This window comes from Melanerpes formicivorus, unplaced genomic scaffold (assembly GCF_026170545.1).
Source record: "Melanerpes formicivorus ecotype bairdi unplaced genomic scaffold, bMelFor1.0.p_v2 SCAF_112, whole genome shotgun sequence".
In the NCBI taxonomy this organism is placed as follows: Eukaryota; Metazoa; Chordata; class Aves; order Piciformes; family Picidae; genus Melanerpes; species Melanerpes formicivorus.
The window spans coordinates 720,248-741,203 of record NW_027142464.1 but is presented as its reverse complement, the minus strand read 5'-3'; the positions used below and the strand labels follow the sequence as shown (position 1 = coordinate 741,203).

Sequence of the window (20,956 nt, the reverse complement as noted above, 5' to 3'; positions counted from 1 at the left end):
AAAGGGGTGAGTAGGGAGTTGGCTCTGTAAAGCCCACAGACCCCTCTGGGGATCCCCCACACTGCCCTGGAGGTTCTGGCTGCCCCCTCCTCCCATTCAGCTACCCCCAGGCTTCAGAGGGACCCTTGCAAGACCCCAGCGCTGCCTTGCCCATGAGTGACCTCTGCTTGCTGCTGGGCTCCAAAGCTCCTTAGAGTCCTCAGGGGCTTCTCAGCGTGAGCAGGAGCCCAGAGCCCAGGAGCTGACCCCGCGGCTGAGAGCGGCGCTGGCGCTGGGCTGCTGTCAGCTTAGCCCCAAACTGCCACGCAGTGTAAAGCAGCCTCCAATCACTTGATTAAATGTATCTGAAAATGCCTTTAATTAAGAGACGTGAACAATGAGGGCGCGTTTGACCTTGCCAGAGCTCGCCCCATAGCTCAGGTGAGGCCTCCCCTCCCCCCACTTCTCCCTGGTTAATTACAGCAAGGTTCATTAACGCTCGGCGCTTCCTTGCCGGGCTGGGCAGGGCCCTGCACGGAGCCCCCGAGGGACCTGTCCCCATGTCCCCCCCATCCCCATGTCCCTCCGTCCCCGGCGCCCTTACCAGTGTTGTGAGCCTCCAGCTGGGACAGGGAGTTGACGGTGACCTTGCAGGTGGGGCAGTACAGGTGCTGCTTGCTCTTCTTCCCCTCCTTCTCGCTCTCGGGGGCCGAGCTGACGCTGCTGCCCGACTCGGCCGCCTGCGCCTCGGCCGCCTGCGCGGTGGAGGAGGAGGCCACGCTGGTGACGTCCGAGGTGCCCTCCGACAGCTCCGAGGCCGGCGGGGAGCCCAGCGGGGCGACGCTGCCCGCCAGCTCCGCGGGCGGCTCCTCGGTGTCGGGCATCAGCGCCAGGGTGCTGCACTCACCCTCTGGCTCTGGCAGTCCGTTGGCTTGAGCTGGCGGGAGGGAAAGAGGGAGAACAGAAAGAAATGGGCAGAAAGGGAAAGCTCCCTGTGTTTGGGGGGGGGGGGGGGGAGGGGGTTTGTTGGATCTCAGAGCACCCCATGGCTCCCCAAGACCATCTCCAGCTCTGTCCGCTCATGCTCCTCCCCGTCCACGGCTCTTCCGCCGTTACCTCCATTATTGCTGGCCCAGGACTACCCCATAGCCCTCGCCCACATACCTGTGCCGCCGGGCTCCCCGCTGCCCTCGGGGCTTGGGGTGAAGTCAGCTGAGCCATCCTGGCCTGCAGCCACCACCACAGCCCCTGCTGCCTTCTGCTTGTTCTTCATGGCCTCGATGGCCTTCAGCCTCCGTGCGTGCTTGTGGCCCTTGTAGTGAGCTTCTGCCTGGTTCTGTGGAGAGGGAGAGAGGGACAGCTCTGGACAGACGGACAGACACGGGGAGCACGGGTGAGGGTGTCAGCCTCAGGCCCTGGCCGCTCAGACAACGTTTGCAGTGCAGCCACCTCCCAGGTGACTTTCATCCCCAGCGCCACCTCGGAGGTGGTGGCTTCGGCCGGGTGCAGCTCGGAGCCCTTCCCTCCTCCTGCTGTCAGAGCGCTCCGCGCAGGAAGGGATCCGGCCGAGGGGTGGCTGCGCTACGGCATCACGGCGCTGCTGGGCGAGATAAGGGCCCGGCTCTGATTGAAAGCATCCAGGCACTTCTAAAAGGAGCGTTCAGGCAAAATTTATGGCTCCAGGAGCGTGCAGGGAGCTGCTGGCTGTAAAAGTAAACTGCAGAAGGAGGCCGGGGGAAGACCTGGCTCCCTTTGTAACCTCGCGGCTGGCCGAGGCGTCGCTCGCATTCCCGAGCTCCTTTCTCCTGGCCAAGGCTGAATAATGAAGCGCTTGGGGACGGGCTCCTGCCTGCACCCAACTGATAAAAACGCAGACAAAAGCAAATCACCCCAGCAGTTGCGTGCTCGGCGGCCGGCGACAAAGCTGCATTGTCCCCCAAAGCAGCCGCGGCTTGGCAGTTTCTGGGGAGTCGATCCAAGGGGAATTAAGACACAGCAGCACTGAGCAGCGCGGAGTAATTGGCACCACGGCGTTCTCAGAGGCTTCCCGTGCGTGGCAGGAGGAAGAATTCCTTTCCTTCCCTCCCCCCGTGGCCTTCCGAGGGCTGGGAATGGTGTCCAGGGCTTGCAGCGTCAGCTGGGACGTGGGAAAGCGCAGGGCCCACCCGAGCGTGGGGCCTCATTAGCAAACACAATCAACTGCCCCCCGATAGCGGGGCTGGGACGGGGCTGGGCTGCAGTCTAAGTAGGTCACCGGCACCGCAGCCGCGCCGCACAGGGACCCGCGTGGTGTGCCAGGGGCTGTGCGGGGCACGCTGCTGGGGCCGGGACCAGGGGGCACAGGGGCAGGGGCGAGCAGAACGGTACAGGGTGCCCAGGGGGACAGTGGGAGTGTGTGGTGGGACCGACACCCCCAGCTCCGCGCTTCCCGCTGGGATGCAGCTTGGATGGGCAAAGTGCTGCTTTTCCCTGATGCTTTTCCCTGAGCCGCTCGGTTGCGAGGCAGAAAGATTCAGCTGACTTTTGCTGGCACAGCAGCCAGCAGCCCCGGGCTCTGCTGATGCGGCTCGGCGCCAGCCAGGCCAAGGCGCAGCGTCCGAGTGGCTGTCGCCGCCCCGGGGGAGCTGAGCTCCCGGAGGCACACCGAGCACGGCGGCACACCGAGCACACCGGCAGCTCTGTCAGAGGAGCCTCCAGGGGAAGGCACCACGGCCCCCAGCGCTGCCTCAGTCCCCAGGAAGGGATAGCCAAGCCCAGGGATGCTCTGGGCTGGCAGCTCCATAGGTAATGCTCGTAGCCAGCTGCTGCCTGCGCGGTGCCCGTGCTGTGGGATGCTCCTGCGTGGCTGCAGGCGCTGGCCCCAGCCCCAGCACGGCTGCCCACCCTGCCCCCTGCCCGCCGGCTGCACTCACCGCCGAGTTGAAGCGCAGGTGGCAGATGTTGCAGGAGATGAATTGCTTCTTCTTGAGCGGGGCGGGCACGCCGAAGGTGTGGCTGATCACTGCCTTCTGCACCGGGTCCATCTACAACGGGAGGGAGGGCAGCTGGGTGTCACACCATGATGGTCACCCTGGCACGGCACAGTGACCCAGTGGTCGCCCGCACCCACCACAGAGCTGCTGCAGACACCAGCAGAGTGCCTGGGGGCACAGGAGCCCTTTCTGCCCCAGAGGGAACCCCTGCACAGGGCACTGTGTCGATGCCACTTCTTGTCCTTGTCCTTTTTAAACCACTCCTGAAAATCCAATCCGGATGGAGCCAAAACCTGCTGCGGACTGGCAGAGGGGCTGAAGCTGTTGCTGGGCACAGCCGATGGGCACCATCCTCCCCAGCGTGTGCCCTCATCTCCTTCCCCCACCACAGACATCAGGTGGCAAATTATCAGGTTCAGTTTGAGCTCCCAGCTGCTGCCCTCGACCTCCCCACGCCCGGGCAGCCTCCCCCCAGGCTTAGCAGGACCAGAGACCACCTGAACGAGCAGCAGCTAATCCTCCACGTGCCCCTCAGCAGGGAGCTGAAACGTCCCCGGGCAAAGCTGAAGGTGCAAGTGGGAGCCACAGGGGCCTGCTGCTTGCCCAACTGACAGGACAAGAGGAGATGGCCTCAGGCTGCCCCAGGGGAGGTTCGGGTTGGACATGAGGAAAAATTTCTTCCCCTTGAGGGTTGTCAAGGCCTGGCCCGGGCTGCCCAGGGCAGTGGTGGAGTCCCCATCCCTGGAGGGGTTCCAAAGCCGTGGTGCTGAGGGATGTGTTTCAGTGGTGACAGCAGCGCTGGGTGGTCACTCAGTGATCCTCAAAGTCTTTCCTGACCAAAACAATTCCACGGTTCCATGGATTTCCACCCTGGTACCTGACTGGGTGTGCACAGAGCCACAGCAGCTCTGGTTCCCCACGAGCCCCCGGGCACAGGCAGCGTGGGGGCTCCAGGCAGATGCATGCTGGCTGCCGACAGCCCCTGGCACTTCTGTCCCTCGCCAGGGCTCAGGCTCACTGCTCAGCCCGGGCAGCAAACTTGTTGGCAAAGCCATAATTGTTTTAAACAAAATGCATTTATTAAGGGGGGGGAACGCACACAAGAATCAGGCCTTTGTCTGAGTGTGGCTCTCATCTATAATGCAGGCATTGTCCCCTGCCCTGTGGCACCGCGAGATTATCTTATCCGAGTGCTGCTGTCAGCAGCGCCGCGGGCTGCGGCCGAGCGCCTCGCTCGGCAGAGCTGCTGGGAGCTCAGACAGGTGCATCAGTCTTGCAGGCACATGCCTGGACAACAGAGCCATTATCCAGAGCCCAGATTCCTTCCCAGGAGTGAGCAGAATGGTAAGAGCAGGTGATTAATGGAGTGCCTCTCTGCCGGCAGGCTTTACTCGCTTCCCTGGCATATAAATGCAGAGGTGCTCAGGGCTCCGAGGAGCCCCGCGGGGAGCTACAGATGGCAAAGATGCTGCCCCGGCCCTCAACATCACCCCGTGCTGCAGGCAGCGGCAGAGTGAGGCTGCTGCTTGTTTTTCAGAACCCACTTTTCCCACTCAGCTCAAACCCTCACAGCAGCAGCAGGCGCCAGGGCAGCAGCTCCCAGAGATTCATCCACCCCTGAGCACCAGGGCAGGAGCAGGGCGAAGAGCAGAGGAAAGGGAGATGGCAGCTCAAGGATGCAAAAGCTGCTGAGGACCATCCTCATCCTCCTGGGGCATCAGGAGATGGCACCAACCTGGGCCTCTACAACCCCCATGGTTTTGCCAGTTGAGGCTGGTGCAGCTGGTGGCCATCACTGCACCACGTCCTGAAAAGCCCTTGGACACTCACCCAGCCATTGCAGGAGCTCACCCAGAGGCCCAGCGACCCCCTGCCAGGGCTGCTCCTGCTACCTTGCACTTGATGGCATGCAGGATGCTCTGCCCAGCTCCATCCAGCCCAGACAAAGCTTGGAGACCACCTGAGAGCCCTTGTGCTCCTCTCCAAATGAAAATCCACAAATCCCAGCCGGGTGAGGGTTGCAAGAGACCTCCAGAGCTTACCCAGTCCAACCCCTCTGCTCCAGCAGGGCACCCACAGCAGCTTGCTCAGGATCACAATGTCCAGGAGGGTTTGGAAGCTCTCCAGAGTAGACTTCACAACCTCTCTGGGCAGCCTGCTCCAAACACGCCATTGCCCTTGCCCTCACCACTGTCTCAGAGAAGACCGAGACCCCCCCGAGCCCTCCTCGGGGGCTGGCGAGGGTCTGTGCCACAGCGGTACCTACCGGTGCCCGCAGCCGGGGGGAGCGAGGCTCTTCCCGAGCGATTCCAGCAGAGCTGACCCGACAGGCTCTGGGCACCGTGAGCTCGGAGAACAAAGATCAGGGCTTTATAACCCATTGGCATTGACTCACTTGGCTTTATTTATCCCTGGATGTTCCTGCCGATATAAATAGAGCTCCCTGCCCGGCTCCCGCCTCCGGGGTCAGCACCGGGAATTCACAGGGACACAGCATCCGCTGGGATCGCGGCTCCTGCGGGGGTCTACGAGGGGCGTACGGCTCCCGGGGATCTGCAGCAGCCCCGCTGCTGGAGCGGACCTGCCGAGCACGGAACCTTCGGGCGGCCTTGGGAGGTTTGCTCCCTGTTGCGGCTGCTCCGAGCGCAGCAGAGCCCAGCTTGGGAAGGTTTTGCTCGCCCCAGAGTAAACATCTGCTGGGTTCGTGAGAGCTTCGTGACCTGCTCGGGGTGCAAAGTCTTCTGCCGGGCAGCGGCAGAGAGCTCCTGGTCTGCAGGACAGCACCGAGCCCAGCGCAGCACCACCAGCAGCCCTGGGGAGCAGAGGCAACCCCCCGAGATCTCTTCACAGCAGCTCAGCTGTGGCAGCTCCCTCTGAAGCTCCCTGAGCTAACGCCTGCCCCCCAGACGACCCTGAGCTTCAGCTGCCAAGCGGAGCCTCTGCCCTGGCACCGTGAGCTGAGAAATCAGGAGCTGCCAGCCTGGCTCCGGGGCACGGGGGCGCTCAAACCCTCACAGTGCTACCCTCAGCCTCCTCTCCAGCACAAAGGGGCAGCTCCCACCCCAGACCACCCAGCACCACGTGCGGGGCTTGAGTCTGAGCTCAGAGCAGCTCACCCATGGTGCCTGCACCTTCCGGCTGCCCCCCCCCCCCCCCCAGCACCTCCGTCCCCATCGAGCCTGGGCGCAGCGCAGCGGCTCCGGCAAGCGCCAGAGCTCCTGTTCCAAATGATTATCCTTAATTACTATTATCATTATTATTTTCATAGCAACAGGACTCTGGAGGGCACGTGCCAAGGCAGGGGCTGGCAGGAGCCAAGCAGAACAAACAAGCAGGGCTGGCTCCAGGCAGCTCCTGACTCCAGCGACTAAAAAAAGGAGCTCAGACAAAGAGCAGCGGCGTTAATGGCATCCAAAAATCCTCCTCTCCTGTGTTTCTGCTTGTTAGCGCAGGGGAGCGGCAGGCTTCAGAGCAGCTTACAGGAGTTAGAGGGCTCAATCCCATTCAGCAGCCACAGGAATCCTCTCTTAATGTCTGCGCTGCCTTTGAAGATCTCCGCGATAATTTGCACCTTCCGCGCACGTTAATCCCAAAGCCACTTACAAAAGGCCGGCGGGCGAGCGCCGAGGGAGCTCAGGAAAGTCCCGCTGCCAGGCTCACGAGGGTACAAAAGGGTCAGTTGCCAAACGCAGAGATGCCCACCCTGCCTCCACAGGCGGAGAGGGAGGAGCAGCCCCAGGTCCCGCTCCTGCTCCCCACCGCTGCTGCCCCTCAGCAGAGCAAAACCTGCCCCTCGGTGATGCCAGAAGCACCCCAGGCAGTGACAACACCAGGACAGGGACGCACAGCATGGCAAGAGAGAGGCTCCAGGAGCAGATCCCAGCCCTGCCATCAGTGGGAAGCATGGGGCAGACCATGGGTGGACACAGACCCCATCTGGGCTGAGGTCACCCAAGGAGAGCAGCACGGGGAGGGAAACCTCATTTGGCACCTGAGGCTTCTTTGGCCACATCCATGGCACTTCAGAGGTGGGACAGGAGACCTCCAGACATGCTGAACTACACGACCCAAGCACCTGGTCCAGTGGTTCAAGGCTGGGGAACTTGACCCCAACCAGGCAGTGGTAGAAATCCCACAGCAACCAGGCCCTCTTGACACCCACAGCCACACAGCACCAGCCACGTTCTCCACCTTCTCTCTCTGCTTTCCTCTATTTATTTTCCAGCTAAGGAACTGCTCTCCAGAGCTACTTTATTACTATTGATTCCAGGAGCAAAATCCAATTGATCTTGGTTAAAATCAACCATCTTTGAATTCTGGCCCAGAAGGGCAATGGCTGGGCAGGAGCTGCTGCTAAGGGCAGGGCAGGGGCGCTGCTCTAGCATCCAGCAGACTCCAGTAATTAAACCAGAAAGTATCTGGCAGGGTTCAAGGGGTGGTGCCATGGAGAAGAGAGACTGCTGTGGGCAAGGAGGAGTCTGGCAGCCAACCCCCCTCCCCCCCCCCCCCCAGTCCCTGAGACTCACCGTGTTGAAGTTGGGGAAGAGGTTGAGCGGTGACGTCCCGTTGAGCCTGAAGGTCAGGAAGTGCTTGATGTCCAGCGGGGGGTGGAGGGGACGGCCAGGGATAGGCAACGATGCTAAGAGGGGACTGGTGTGTCCAGAGGGACCTGGGCAGGCAGAAGGGAAAGAGCAGCGTTAGCAGTGCAGGATGTGGCACACGGGGACGCGGCACACGGGCTCTGCACCCTTCCAGGGTGCCCCCCAGCCCGGGGTGGCCCTGAGCATCCCTCTGTCTCTTGAGCTCAAAACCAGCTGGTGGCCTTCTTGGCCAGCTGGGCACATGCCAGCCCATCTTCAGCTGCTGCTGACCAGCACCCCCAGGTGCTGGTCCCTTTCCTCCAGGCAATTCTCAGCCACTGCCCCAAGCCTGGAGTGCTCAAGGGGTTGCTGTGACTCAGCTCTCGGCCCCATCCCATAGACCTCAGCAAACTGATCCAGCCTGGCCGGACAGCTCCTGCAGCAGAAACACTGATCAGGAACCACGGTCACCAGGGGCCACAGTCACCGGGAGGAGTTGGGATAGTGCCGGGACGTTTGCCACACTCAGCCCCCTGCACCCCAACACTGTCCCTGCAGGACAAGGACCCTCTGCTGGAGGAGAGCAGCCTGGTGCAGGAGCTGAGGCAGGAGTCTGAAACGCAAAGTTTGGAGGATGTTCTGCAGCTGAGCAGCGCAGGCCCCGCGGGCACCAACGACCTCTTTCTGGGAGAGCGCACACGGGCGGCTCTGCAGCGGCTCCGGAGCCGTCCCCGAGTCAGGGCTGACTCCGGGGAAAAATTCCATCTTGCTTCACCAGGCGTGAGCTGATCGAGTTAATTCCAGAGTCACCCAGGAGGGGAATCTGTGAAACTGCCCAAAATAAATAAATAAGGTTACAGCCACGGCGGGCGGGGGGGAGGAGGGGGCAGAGCCAGCGGAACTGGGTGAGCGCCGCGCAATTAAACCTTCTGAGGCGTGAAGCTGAGCTTCTGCCTCCAATCATCGGAGACGGCAGCGGCCGGCGCCTGGGGAGCTGCCCCCGGCGACCCCCCCGGCCCACACAGGCGGCAAGGAGCCCACCACAAAGGGTTTGGGGCTGCGTCGCCAGGGTCTGCGCTGACCGTGGCCAGGACGCTCGGCACTGAGTGCTGCAGCCCTGGAGGGGCAGCTCTGTGCCTGCGCTCCGTTCACCACAGAGAGGAACAGGAGGGCAGGTGGTCACCTCCCCATCCTCAGGAGCCCAATGAAGGGGGTTTGCAGCTCAGCCAATGCCAATGTGCCAGCTAGCCCTGGCTGCTGCCACCTGGCCCTACAGCCGAGGGGTTCAGTCCCCAAGGAGCAGCTCCTGCCCCGGGTGGGTGCTGGGGGACGCAGGGATGGCCACAGCCCACAGCGGCTGCTGCCCAGTGATGCAGTCTGGAAACGATTCCCGAGCTGCTCTGGCACATCCTGGAGCCCAGATCTGTGGATCAGACACAACCCTGGGCTGGGTTTGCAGCCAGGGCAAAGCAGGAGAGAGCCCAGAACCCCAGATGGGACTGGAGCTGGCAGAGGGGGCAAGACCTTTCCCTCATGGTTCTGCCCGGGACAAGATCCCCACGAGCTGAAGGCCTCCAAGAGCATCATCATCCTCACCCAGGCACCCTGAGAAGAGCAGCCCCAGGTCTGCAGCTGGTAAAAGGAGGGAAGCCGGCACTTGCCACAGAAAGGACAAGAGGCAGCCGGCACAGGGCACTCAGCCTGCTCTTGGGGCACCTTCCCAAGGTTACGGCTGCGCCGCAGCGGCTCCTGCCTTACCTTTGCTGCAGGGCAGATTCCGGCAGCAGCTGCAGGCTGTATTTTTAGGTATTAATTAGACACTTAATTAAGGGGATTTGCTCTGGGGAGAGTGGCAGGGCCCCCAGGTCTGTATAGAATGACACGACCTTAGCCAAGGTGACGGCCACGGCAGGGTGGGCTCTGCTGTGAATGGCATCCCCAGATGCTCGCTCTGCAGCTCGGGGCAGGGCTGGTCTCCCCCACGGCACTGCCTGTGCCTCTCTGCCCCCCCCCCCCCCCCCCGCCGAGAGCCCCCCCCCAGCAAACACAGCTGCTGCAGCACTGCAGGCTCTGCTGGGATGGGAGATGGGGCTCCAAGGAGTATTTCCAAGGGCTGGTGCAAGGAGGGGAGTGCAGGAGCAGCATGTTCCTGCCACAAGCAGCTGCTGGGAGGCCCTTTCACATCCTCAGCTCCACAGAGAAGGTGCACAGCTCGTAACCCAGCACCCAGGCCTGACCAGAAGATGCCAAACCACCCAGTGTCACCTCTGCAGTGCCTGCATCTCCTTGGGGCTCAGCCTGGAGCCACCAGCTCAGCCCCAGCCGAGGTCCTGTCCCACACACACACAACTCAGAGGGGTCCCCTGGGATTTACAGACCTGTCTCAGTCCTTCACTTCACCAAGGCCAACCAGGGCCATGCCTGGCTGCTGTCCCCAGCCTGTCCCCACCACCTCTTCACTCCACACAGAGACTGAGCGCCTGTCGGCAGCAGGTTTGCTCTCGGGTGCCCTTGGAGGCAGAGCCGAGCCAAGTGGTGTGCTCCGGCAGCAGGCTGTGGGAGCCTCCACCAAACACCTCTGAGAGCGGCAGGGCCAACGCTGGGGGCGCTGCCAAGGACCCCTCCCCACAGCCGCCGGCTGCTTCGCAGAGCATCTGGCACCGTCTGCGCGGCGCAGATGGAGACGGAGTTGTTGATTCACACAGGAGCCGTCTGGCTGCCTCCCATTCGGAGGTGTCCTCAGCAGAGGGTGGTGGTGGCTCAGATCCCTTACTCAGGGCTTTCAGGCTTTTGTCTCTGGCCCAGAAGGCTCTGGGAAATGGTCCCCGATGCCAAGGCAGAAGAAGAGGAGCAGGGCACGTCCACAGCATCAGTACTGCTCGAGGATGGAGCAGCCATGGACAGAGCACCACGGCTGACTCCCAGAGCAACCAGAACCAGGAACCCCACCTGGGCCACAGCACAGCACATCTGTTGGCCCTGGAGACAGCGATGCTGTGGCTGCCCCAGCACGGTTGGTTTGCCTCAGACGCCAGCAGTCCCCACAGCAGGACCAGCTCTGACCGATGCAGCTCCTCCAGCCAGGCCATTCCCACAGCCAGGGGTCTCTGTGAGCCAGGGCTGGAGCAGAGGAGGGGGAACAATGACTTTGAACCCCCTCCGTGCCCCTCTGTGTTGCTGTGGCACGAGTCCCAGCCAGAAGAACAGCACAGGACCAACGAGGACCATCAGCACCAATGAGAACCATCAGTGTTAGAGACATTAGGGTCAAATCCTGCTGGACACAGACCCAGACGGCATCAACTTACCCAGGGCAGAGCCGGCAGGGGAGGATGAGTGCCTCAGGCTGTGCTGGTGCCACAGCAGAGTGACCTGGCTTGGAAGGGTCTCCTCACCCACACCTCCCAGTGAACACTAGAGCAGCCCCACAACACCAGGGCACACCAGGCAGCCCCCCTGCCCCCCTCAGCCACTGTGCCAGCACCCTCAGACCCTGGCAGCAGCAGACCCTGACACCCCCCCTCCGTGGGTGCCCGATGGCTCCACTCGCTCTGGGGACCAGGGGAGGTTAACCACACAAGAAGCAGCCCAGCTCTGTTCCCAGAGCAGATCTTAAAAGCCTCTTTCTTGGGCTGTGAGGCTGCAGAGGGAGTGTGAGGAGGTGGTGCCGCTGGGGAAAGAGCAGGAAGGGCTCAGGATTATTTTTGGACCCTGCTTGGGATTTATTCTGCCATTGCAAAAGAAAAAACCAAAACCAACCAGAAAACAACCAACCAGCAAACCAAAGTCCTTTTAGATCTCTCTCTCTACTTCAGGCAGCAGCAGAGGAGAGCAGAGCTTTGCAGTAGATCTGTTCCTCTAGACCTGTACAAATGCAGCCACTCCTGCACGCTGCTGCCCGCCAGCGCCGCTGGCCTCGGCGCCCGCAGCGTCCTCCCCCAAACCTCTGGCTCTTGAAACGTCTCCGACCTGGTGCCACAGCTGGGCACGAGGAGAGCCAGCACGGTCCCAGCGGGCACCCGGGGTGTGCATGGGGCTGGAAGGGTGGCACTGCCTCTGCTGCACTGCCTCTGCTGCATTCCTTCTGCAGGCTCCAAAGCAACACACATCAGATACTGCTGCGGAGGCTGGCGTGAAGCTGCTGGGCGAAGGCAGCGCAGCACGGGAGGGGATTTGCCTTCAGCTCCCCGAGGCAGGGGAGCAGCAACCCCCTCGGAAGCTTCTCAGCACGATCTGGGCCTTCAGGCGGCCCCAGGATTTGATGGACGCCTGGGGGTGAGGGAGGGGAGGTCATGGGACCAGCCTGGCTTCGGGAAGGATCCTGGAGCCTCTTCTCAGCACGGAGCAGGTCACCTTCCACCAGCAGCCTGCCAGTCCGGGTGCGACCAGTGATGAGGAAAGAGCAGCGATGGGCATCAAGCTGGCACCTGTGGCTGCCCACAGGAGCTGGCTCCCTGCCAGCAGGGCTCTGCCGTCGGCAGGCACCGTTCACTTCACCTGCGCCACGATGACGCCAGACCCCCTCCTGCTCTCGTAGTACTCGGTGGCCAAGGCAAAGTCGAAGTCGCCGAGGGCCGGCCCGTCCAGGGCGATCTTCACCAGGTCGGAGAGCTTCTGGTGCCCTGTGCGCCGCGCCCGGCCGCGCCCCAGCAGCTCCCGGCCCCGGCTGAGCTTCTGGGACAGCGCCGAGCCCAGCGGCAGCGCCAGGGCGATGGCAGCCAGGGCGGCGAAGTCCGGGAAGAGCTCATGCAGCTCGGAGCTGCTGCAGACCAGCTTGCCGCAGAGCTCCCGGAAGGAGAGCTGCCGGAGGCTGAAGACGATGCGCTTGAAGAGGGGGAAGTCGCTGAGGGCCCTCTCGCTCAGCACCACCCGCGAGTAAGCCTGCAGCAGGAAGCTCAGCTCGCCCAGCCCATAGCTGCCGACGTCCTCCAGAGACCTGGGGTAGCACTTGGGGTTGAAGATGGCCGAGAAGGAGCTGATGGCCTCCAGGACGCTGCTGGGGAACCTGTCCAGCAGGCTGCCCCGCAGGCTTTCCAGGTAGCTCTCCTTCAGGTGTTCAAAGTGCTTCAGGTGCACCTTGGAGCAGTTGGCCAGCTCCACGCCCTTGTAGCAGAGGTGGCCCTCGCCCTGCTGGCCACCCTGTGGATGCTCCTTCAGCTCACTGAGGAACTCCTGCAGGTTCTGGCCGCTGGTGCTCCTCTGGGCCTGCAGGGTGGTGGCCGCGGTGGAGACGATTGGCTTCAGGAGGGAGAGGTCAGCGTCCTCCATCTGGAAGAAGCAGCTGAGTTTCTGGAGGACAGGGAGGACATCCAGGAGGATCTTGGTGAAGGCCACAAACTGGAACTTCTTGAGCTCTTCGCAGAGGCTGTGAGCCACAGGTGACCTCTCTGCCTCGCTCTCCAGCAGCAGCACCAGCATGGGCCAGGAGTCATCGATGGCTTCCACAGCTGGGAAGACAGAAGTCCAGTGGATGGCTCTGGGGCTCCCAAGGTCTATCTCACAGAGGTCCAGGACGCTCCGCAGCTCCTGCAGGCCACTGCTTTCCCCCCTGAAGCTGGAGGAGAGCCTGTACACAGCATCCAGGGTGCTCTCGTACTGCTGGAGGTACTCAATGCTGGCAGCGCCCTGGGCAGGCAGCAGGGAGCTGCCCTGGGCCAGGCAGTGCAGCTCGGTCAGCAGCGGGCAGAGGGTGCCCAGCACGGTGCCCGCCGGGCTCGGCCACTCGGCCAGCAGCGAGGCGCTGTTGGCGCTCAGCCAGGTGATCTTCACGGTGGGGATGCCAAAGGACTGCACCACCTCCCCCACCTTCCCTGCCACCGTGGAGGCTTCCCCGGCTGGCAGCTCGAAGCTGCCCAGGAAGGCGGCGCGGGTCTGCCCGCTGCAGGGGCAGACAGTGGTGGTGAACAGGGCGAGGCTGCGGCGCTGCAGGACGTCCACCGTCTCCTCCACCACCAGCCCCACAAACGGCGAGGCCTTGATCCTGTGCCTGTCCTCGCTGTGCAGCACCTTGGCTATGGCTGCCTGAGCCGGGCAAGGGAGCGCAGGGCGGGCAGGGAGGGAAAGAGAAACACAAATGAACTCCAGAGGCAGGGGGAGGTGCCCAGCACCTGGCACAGTGCGAGCTGCAAGGCTCCGGCTCCAGGACCACCCGAGAGCAGCACAGGGTCCCAGTGGGAGGAGAGCCCTCAGGCAGACATGAGGCACAGACAAGCTGTGACTCCTGTTCTCTCCTCCGGCTCCTGCAGCCCCAGCACCCAGCGAGGCTGCACAGAGCGTGGGGGTCCCTGTTCTGAGCAGGGAGCTGGAGCCCCACAGCTGCATCAGGACTGGGCACGAGGCACCACCAGGGCAGCAGCAAGCCACCGCCTGCCGGTCCCTGAACCTCTGTCTGTGCTGGGAGCGAGGTGAGAAGCCACCAAGCCACCACCAGGGCTCCAACCTCAGCCACTCCATCAGGGTGTATGAGCCCAGCAGGGGCAGGAGCAGCAGCAGAAGGCTGCAGCATCTTTTCCTTCTTCACTCCATTTTCCACATCCAGGAGGGGAACCCCCCTGGGGGTGTGAACGCTGCCTGTGGCACTCAATTAGTTGGTTTGGTTTAGCCAATCTGCAGCAAACTGAAGCTCTTCAGAGAGCTCCAAAGCCTGGCACGTGGCCAAGGCTCACTAAAAATTTAATCTGCTTTTAACAGGCTGGAAGCATTTGTTCAAATCAAGAGAATCCTCCCCAAAGTCTCTGCACTCTTGAACTTTCTGATCACCCTCTTCAGGGCGGGAGAGCAAAACCCACAGCGCCTGCAGCTCCTAACCTTGGGCAGCCTGGCAGGGCTGGGAAAGGAGAGGCTGCTCCTGCTCTCCCTGTGCCAGGAAACACCCCCAGCACCACCAGCCCCAGGCTCCCCCAGAGCCCAGCACCTTCTCCTGGTCCTGCCAAAGCAGGGAATGACAGCAGCAAAGTGCCAGCCACGGTGCTGCTCAGTGGGGAGGAACTCCCAGAGTCCACTGGAACTCCCAGAGAGCATCATCCAGCTGCACTGCAGGGCTACAGCACGTCCTGGCACAGCCCATGACAGACGTGCCCTGATCCCACAGGATGTTTCCCAGTCCAAGGACAGTGATGGAGATCAGCAAATGCTGGCACAGAGGCTGTTGGCACTCCAGAGCTGCCAGTGGCCCCTGCCCCAGCTCCGGCTCGCCCAGGCTCACATCGCCAGGAGGATCCATGGATCCCCACCAGAGATGGCTCTGGCAGAGCCCACGCTTCCCCCTGCGAATCACCAGGGCCCATGGGGTGGGAGCTCATGCTGCAGGCTCCTGCTCACACACAGCACCTGAAGCGAAGCCAGGAGGGCACTGGGAAGCGTGGAGCTCCCTGTGCAGGCAGTCAGCGCGGGCACCACCCGAACCCAAAGCAGCCATCCGGAGGCAGGTGCTGAGCCCCCAGCCTGGCAAACCCACCTGCATCTCCCCGACGCTGCCAGGCTGGTGGAGGTCGCTGTGCTCGGGGGCCAGCAGCGCCTGGCACAGGTTGAACTTCTGCAAGTCGAGCAAAGAGGAGAACTTCTCCTCCGGGATCTCCTCCTTCGCCATCCAGTAGGCAGTGGTGAGCGCGGCCACCTTCGCCGGGTTCACCTCCACCTTGATGACCGAGCGCAGCTCCGGGTGGTGCCCCTGGGCACGGCTCTCAAACGCCAGCTGCTCCCAGTTCACAGCCAGCGCCTGCCGGTGCGCGCCGGAGGTGACGTGGCGCAGCAGGGCATGGCGCTGGAAGTTGTCGGTGCCCACGGTGAAGGCGTTCTCAGCCTTGCCGTGCTTGTTCCTCACCAGCGCCTGCCGGCACTCGGCGCAGAACATCAGCTTCCTCTCATAGTCAAACTCCAGCCAGGTGAACTCCTCCTTCCAGTGCTCATTGAAATACCTTTTGCACTTTTTATTGGAATTGGAAGTCTCCCCCGCAGGCTTTTTCCCCGGGGGCACCATGCTGCGCTGGCTGGGGGAGCGCAGCCCGCAGCCCGAGCGAAACCAGCCTCGGAGCAGCAGCCTCTACACTTAACTTAGCAAGAAGCTCTATGACCACTCTCCTGGTCCGACTGGAGATGAAAGAGACACAAGGGGAAGGGATTAGGGGAGGGTCAAAGCTGGCTTTGGACCACATGTCTGGGAAGGAGAGTGTGGACCCCACAGAGAGCAGCTCCTGCCACTGGCAGCAAGTGCCTGGGACCCAGAGCAGACCCAGGGTGGCTTGGAGGCCGGCTCAGACACAAGTCCTGGCATGCACACCTGTGTCTGCATTCCTGCCTTGCTTGTCTCCATCCCTGGATGTGGCCACAGCCATGTCCCATGGCAGCAGGGCCGTGCGCAGGACCTGCTCCAGCCAGGGCTCCCCAGCACCTCCTCGAGCCTGACCTAATCCAGGCAGCTGAAGTATTTCAGCATCCACTCAACTCCCTCCCTGCACTCAGCCCAGTCCTTGCATTCTTCCATCAACTGGATTGAAAAACCAAACTGAGCCTTCATCAGGGCGGTGGGAGGTGGAGGAGGAGGAACCAGCAGGGGATGGGGAAGGCGGAGAAACCAAACGCAGAGGCAGAAGGAACAGGGAGGCTGAGCAGCAGCAGCCAAGCCAGGGAGTGCTGTCAGCCAGGGGCACTGCGCTGAGAAACCCACCAGGAACTCGAAGATTTCAGAACACCCCCAGGCCCCAGAGCAACAGCCCAGCTCCCAGAGATGCAAAGACCCAAGCCATGGAGCGCGGGTGCCCCCCGGGGTGCCCCGGGCAACGTTGCCTGGGTAGTGGTGGAGCTGCCCGGCACCACAACCAGCTGGCACCACAACCCCGGATCTGCCTTCTCCTGACGCTGTCCTTCGGCATGCCCCGGCTGCGGATGGGATGCTGCACAGCGCTGGGGGCAGATCCCTCTGTTCCCTCCTTGTCACCCACCCCCCGTCATCTCCCAGACAACCCCCCTCCCCCCCCCCGCACGCAGCCCCCAGCAAACTCTGCTGCTCTAGGAGCAGCTGGGAGCACTGGGGTGGCAGCAGAGCACCGCGACACCGGGTCCTGGACGTCCTGCAGCATCCCACCGGGCACCCTGCACCGGGCACGCAGCTCCCTGGCACCACTGGCCACAGGAAAAAGCATCGTGGTGGTGGGGAGGCAGCTGCCAGTCACCCAGTGCCCACCCGGGCGAGGGCGAGCAGAGCAGCACGCAACCCCCCAGCCCTGCGTGCCCACCCCGCACCCCCTGCCCTCATACGTACCATGCAAAGGCTGCCATAGGCTGTGGGGCAGGGGCTGGCAAACCTCCCGGGCTGGGGGTTGAAACACGGGGAAAAAAAACCAAAAAAATTCCAAAATCCAACCTGCTTTAACCCCCAAAGCAACCCCGAGCGCAGGAGGCGGCTGGGAGGGCAGCAGCAGCCCCCAGCCCAGCAGCCCCCAGCCCAGCAGCCCCCTCAGTGCATGGGTGGGCGCCCGGCTGGCACCGCGGGAACAAAGCCTGCGGCTGCAGGGCGCTCAGCGCCGCTCGGGCGCAGCCATCTTGCTGCCGGGGACTCGCTGGCTCCGCGGAGGCTGCCGGAGCCCACGGCGGCAGTGGCCACTAGCGGCGGCCGGGAACCGCGAAGGCCGCGTGGCCGTGGTCCCCGGGACGGTGGGGACCGCGGCCGTGGTGGCCAGCGATGGGCCCCGGCCCGGGGGCAAGGGCAGCACACGGAGCTGTGCCCCGGGGCTCGCCGCACGCTCCCTGCCACGGTGCCTTCCCCCGGGTAATGATGATGGGCATCAGGTGCCCAGCTCATGGTCCCCCTGGGAGAGCCACCCCGGTCTCCTGGGGCAGGGCACACGCAGCAGGATGAGCTGTAAATGTTTTTGCACGCAGCCGGGATGGGACCGGGCAGAGGCAGGACCTGCGTGCCCCGGGAGCCGGCGGCGGTGGGCAAAGCAGCTCCTGCCCTGCCTGTGGCACTGAGCTGCTGCAGCACTCGGGTCTGAGCCCTTCAGTGAACCTGGCAGCAGAACTCAGACCGAGCTCCCACTCAAACCCCACTTCACTGTGCTACTGGTCCACAGCTGCAGGGCTGGCACTGGCACCCCCTAGCCAGCACAGAGGCTCTGCTGAGGCCTACAGAACCTTGCAGCACTAGATGGAGGTGAACCTCAGAGCCACCCAGCTGAGGATTTTACAGCGATTTTGCTTTGGCCCTGTGGGAGCCCCCGGTGGAACACCCCTCCCCCCAATTCTGCAGCCCCCCAGCCCTGACACGGTGCCCGGGCACTGGGAGGTGCTGCCGGCGCAGTCAGGCGGCCCCTCGGTATGTGCCTGGATTAGGGGCTGCATTGTACCTGGCTCCGGGAGGGGCTGGGGGCCCCCCGCTGAATTCCTCTCTTCAGGCTCCTCCACATGTCCCGGGGCAAGAGGCTCTTCCTGCTCCCAGGACATTCCTGCCGCAGCCTGGCCTTAACCTGCCAGGGGCTGGCTGAAACCAGAGAGGGGCTCAGGGCTCATTGATCCCTCTGCCCCCTCCCTCGCTTCCAGGCTGGAGCTTGCTGCAGCTCCTGGTGCCAGCATCCGGAGCGGATTGCAGAGGTCTGCCCTGGTGTCCCTGCAGGGTGGCAGACAGACAGACAGACTGACTGACGTCCTTCCTAAAGGCCCCCAAATGGAGATGTTTCCTTGCTCCCCTGCAGCAGCAGCAGCAGCAGTTCCCTCACTTCGTTTTGGTCGTTGCTATTTCCCCCATGCCAGGCCAAGTGCCCAGCGGGCACCTGACCTCCCTGCTTGGACACATCCATCATCTGCATGGCATGAGGGTGGCTGCTGCCTGCTGAGGCACAGTTTCCACTGGAGTCCTTCAACAGCCAAGCCAACCCCGAGGCACAGCTGGGGGTGTCGAGGGGGCAGACCCCAGCACCCCCTGCCCCCACAGTTCCCAGGGGGTTTCATTGCATTGCTCAGAGGCTGAAGAGAACAGGCTGGAAAGGCAGCCACGAGCTCCCCCTCCCCCTCCCCCCGAGATCAGACCCCCAAGGCCACCACACAGATCGGATTCGTTGGGTTCCTTCCCTGCGCTGAGATCTCTGAGCCAGGCTCGGGGGCCCTGGGGATGACTCACACTTCTCCAGCAGGGCAATGGAGCTGCTGGTGCTCCAAAAATGCCCCCCCCCAGCTCTGCTGCCCACCACACCATGCCCAGCTCCACCAGCCCTCCTCCCCACACATCACATGGGCATACGGGGAGGGTTCAGGGGGGTAGGGAGGGCACACCCTGCCCTGCGTGGCCCTGCCCCTGCCTCAGAGACCCGGGGCAGCAGGCGCAGATCAGGGCCCTGTGAAGGTGCCTGGCTGGGCAGTGGGCTATGGGAGGAGACCATGAGGGTGCTGCTAGAGAAGGAAAACCCCCGAGGTCCTGATGCAAGGTCCTCCTAAACCCCCAGCCACAACCAGCTCTCAGGACGCTGCCTCCTCCTGCACAGCTCCTCACAGCCCTTCGCTGCGTGACTTGAGCTGGCAGGGAAGGAGCCTTGAAATAAACCCAGATGACATCTCTGCAAGCGCCGTGCACGGCCGCGGCCGCAGCCGGGCGATTCGCCGGGGCTGGAGGGGCGGGAGGCAGAGGGGGGCGGGCAGTGCCTATTTCTCCCCCACCAGCAACCCCGGCTCTGATCAGACCAAGCCAGTTTGCTCTCCACAACGCAGCAGCTGAGAAGGGCAAAGCCCTTTCGTGCAGGAGCAGACAAGGTTACCTCCCACCCTGGGCTCCCCCCCTGCTTGCCCACCTGCTCCCTGGGGGGCAGCTCAGCCACATCCAGCAGCCAGATCCGTGGGAACCCCACTCCACTGATACAATCAACCATCCCCGAGGAGCAAAACTGGGTGCAGGTCTTGCTCTACCAAGCCTCTTTTCCTCCCCGTGCCCACCAGCACCAAGCTCACTTCCCCTTGGGTTTTGATTGCCCTGTGCCAGTTCATTATCTGAGCATTTAGTGATGCCCCCCCTTGCAAAGCCCCAGACCATCCCAGTACCTCCCCACACACACTGCAGCCAGCATCACCACTGGGGCTGCCACAGCCCAGCCAGGACCTCACTGATCCCTCTGACAGGTACCAAGGAGCTGGGGACCAGCGGGGCTAATCCTGACCCCAGGCAGCAAGGAGGCAGCGAGGGCTGAACACGAACCAGGGCTCCACTTCCTGAACCCTGCTCGACCCTCCCCACCATTAGCTTCCCCTCTCGGGGGGGGGGGGGAGGGGGGGGGAGTCAGAGCTCAAGGTCTTTCCAAAGCACAGGGAACTCGGGGGGCAGCCCAGAGCCCCGGAGCAGTGCAGCCTTCCTTCTGGGCAGCGTTTAAATCATCAAAGTCACAGCCGAGCCCAATTCATTACAGCCAGGGAGCGACTGGCAGGGATGGAAAGGGAGGGAAGAGACTCAAATTGATGCTTTCTCACCATTCCAGTGAAATAACCAATTTGGAGCAAATTAAGGGGCTCCCTTCCCTCCCAGCTTTGCAATTGCCTCTGAGTCAAGGCACATTTTTCATTGCACAGCGTTTCCTCCATTAGCAGCAAAATTAACGATTTCTGCTAGGGGAGCACTGGGCAGGTGCCTCCCGTGCCCTCCCCTGGGGGCACCGAGCCCCCAGACTGCAAAGTGCTCGAAGGAGACAGGCTCAGAGGGCACAAGTGGCATGGCCAGGGCCACCCAGCAGCCGGGCTCCAGGCTGGTGGCAGTCCCATCCTAGATGTGCCAAAGTGATGCCACAGACCACTGTGGTGAGGCTCAAACCCTGGCATGCCATGGCTGCCCCTGATGACCCCCAGCCACGTGGGCTTCAGCCAGTCCCCCCCCAGCTTTGCTCGTGAGGGTCAGAGGGGGTCCCACCAGCTCAGACTTCAGGGGTGCAAATCCTGGGCAGTCAAAAGGACTTTCAAACCTTCAGCCATTGCCACGGGCCCCTGCCCCTGAGCTTCAGAGGGGTCAAACCTCCTGGTCCTCACCTGCCCCCTGTTACTTCTGGGGGGCCCTGTGCCCAGCACAGTGCCACACAGCAGCTGAACTGCGCAGCTCCAGCAGGGCTGCCCCGGGGCCAGGCTGGTCTTGACTGAGCTGGGCAGGAGGTCACACATCTGTCATTATTGTTTAATTAGATTTTTATGTCCTACCTCTTGTATTTCATTGTCATTTCCTCCACTCCTACCCAGGCCGGGCTAATATCAGTGCTCCAGAGAAGAGTGGGAGCAGGCAGCCCACTCCTGCCAGCAGCCTGCTCAGAAAAGGCAGAAGCAGCTCTGCTAAATCCCTGCAGCCACAGCAGGCCTGGGGACAGCAGGCAGGTGCTGGAAGGAGCCATCCGAGGGCGGCCACCAGCAGCCTGCTGTGAGCATCCTCACTGCCCAAACTACCCCAAACTTCCCCTTTGCTCAGAA

At 62.8% G+C, this 20,956-nt stretch overlaps 1 protein-coding gene across 6 annotated transcripts in view; it reads right to left on the bottom strand.

The window, feature by feature from the left end:
* LOC137455841 (zinc finger protein 385C-like) overlaps positions 1–20,956 on the bottom strand; it is a 58,478-nt gene that overhangs the window by 5,027 nt on the left and 32,495 nt on the right. For 4 of the 6 annotated variants that reach the window (XM_068166960.1, XM_068166961.1, XM_068166963.1 and 1 more), the window contains 4 exons: positions 7,478–7,620; positions 2,892–3,002; positions 1,144–1,315; positions 584–916 (listed from right to left, as the gene is read on the bottom strand). In XM_068166960.1, coding sequence (XP_068023061.1) covers positions 584–916; positions 1,144–1,315; positions 2,892–3,002; positions 7,478–7,620 — 759 coding nt within the window. Of the gene's footprint in view, positions 1–583; positions 917–1,143; positions 1,316–2,891; positions 3,003–7,477; positions 7,621–11,237; positions 13,553–14,987; positions 16,452–16,790; positions 17,070–20,956 lie in introns of those variants that run through there. The other 2 variants (XM_068166959.1, XM_068166958.1) reach the window with 2 other exon arrangements.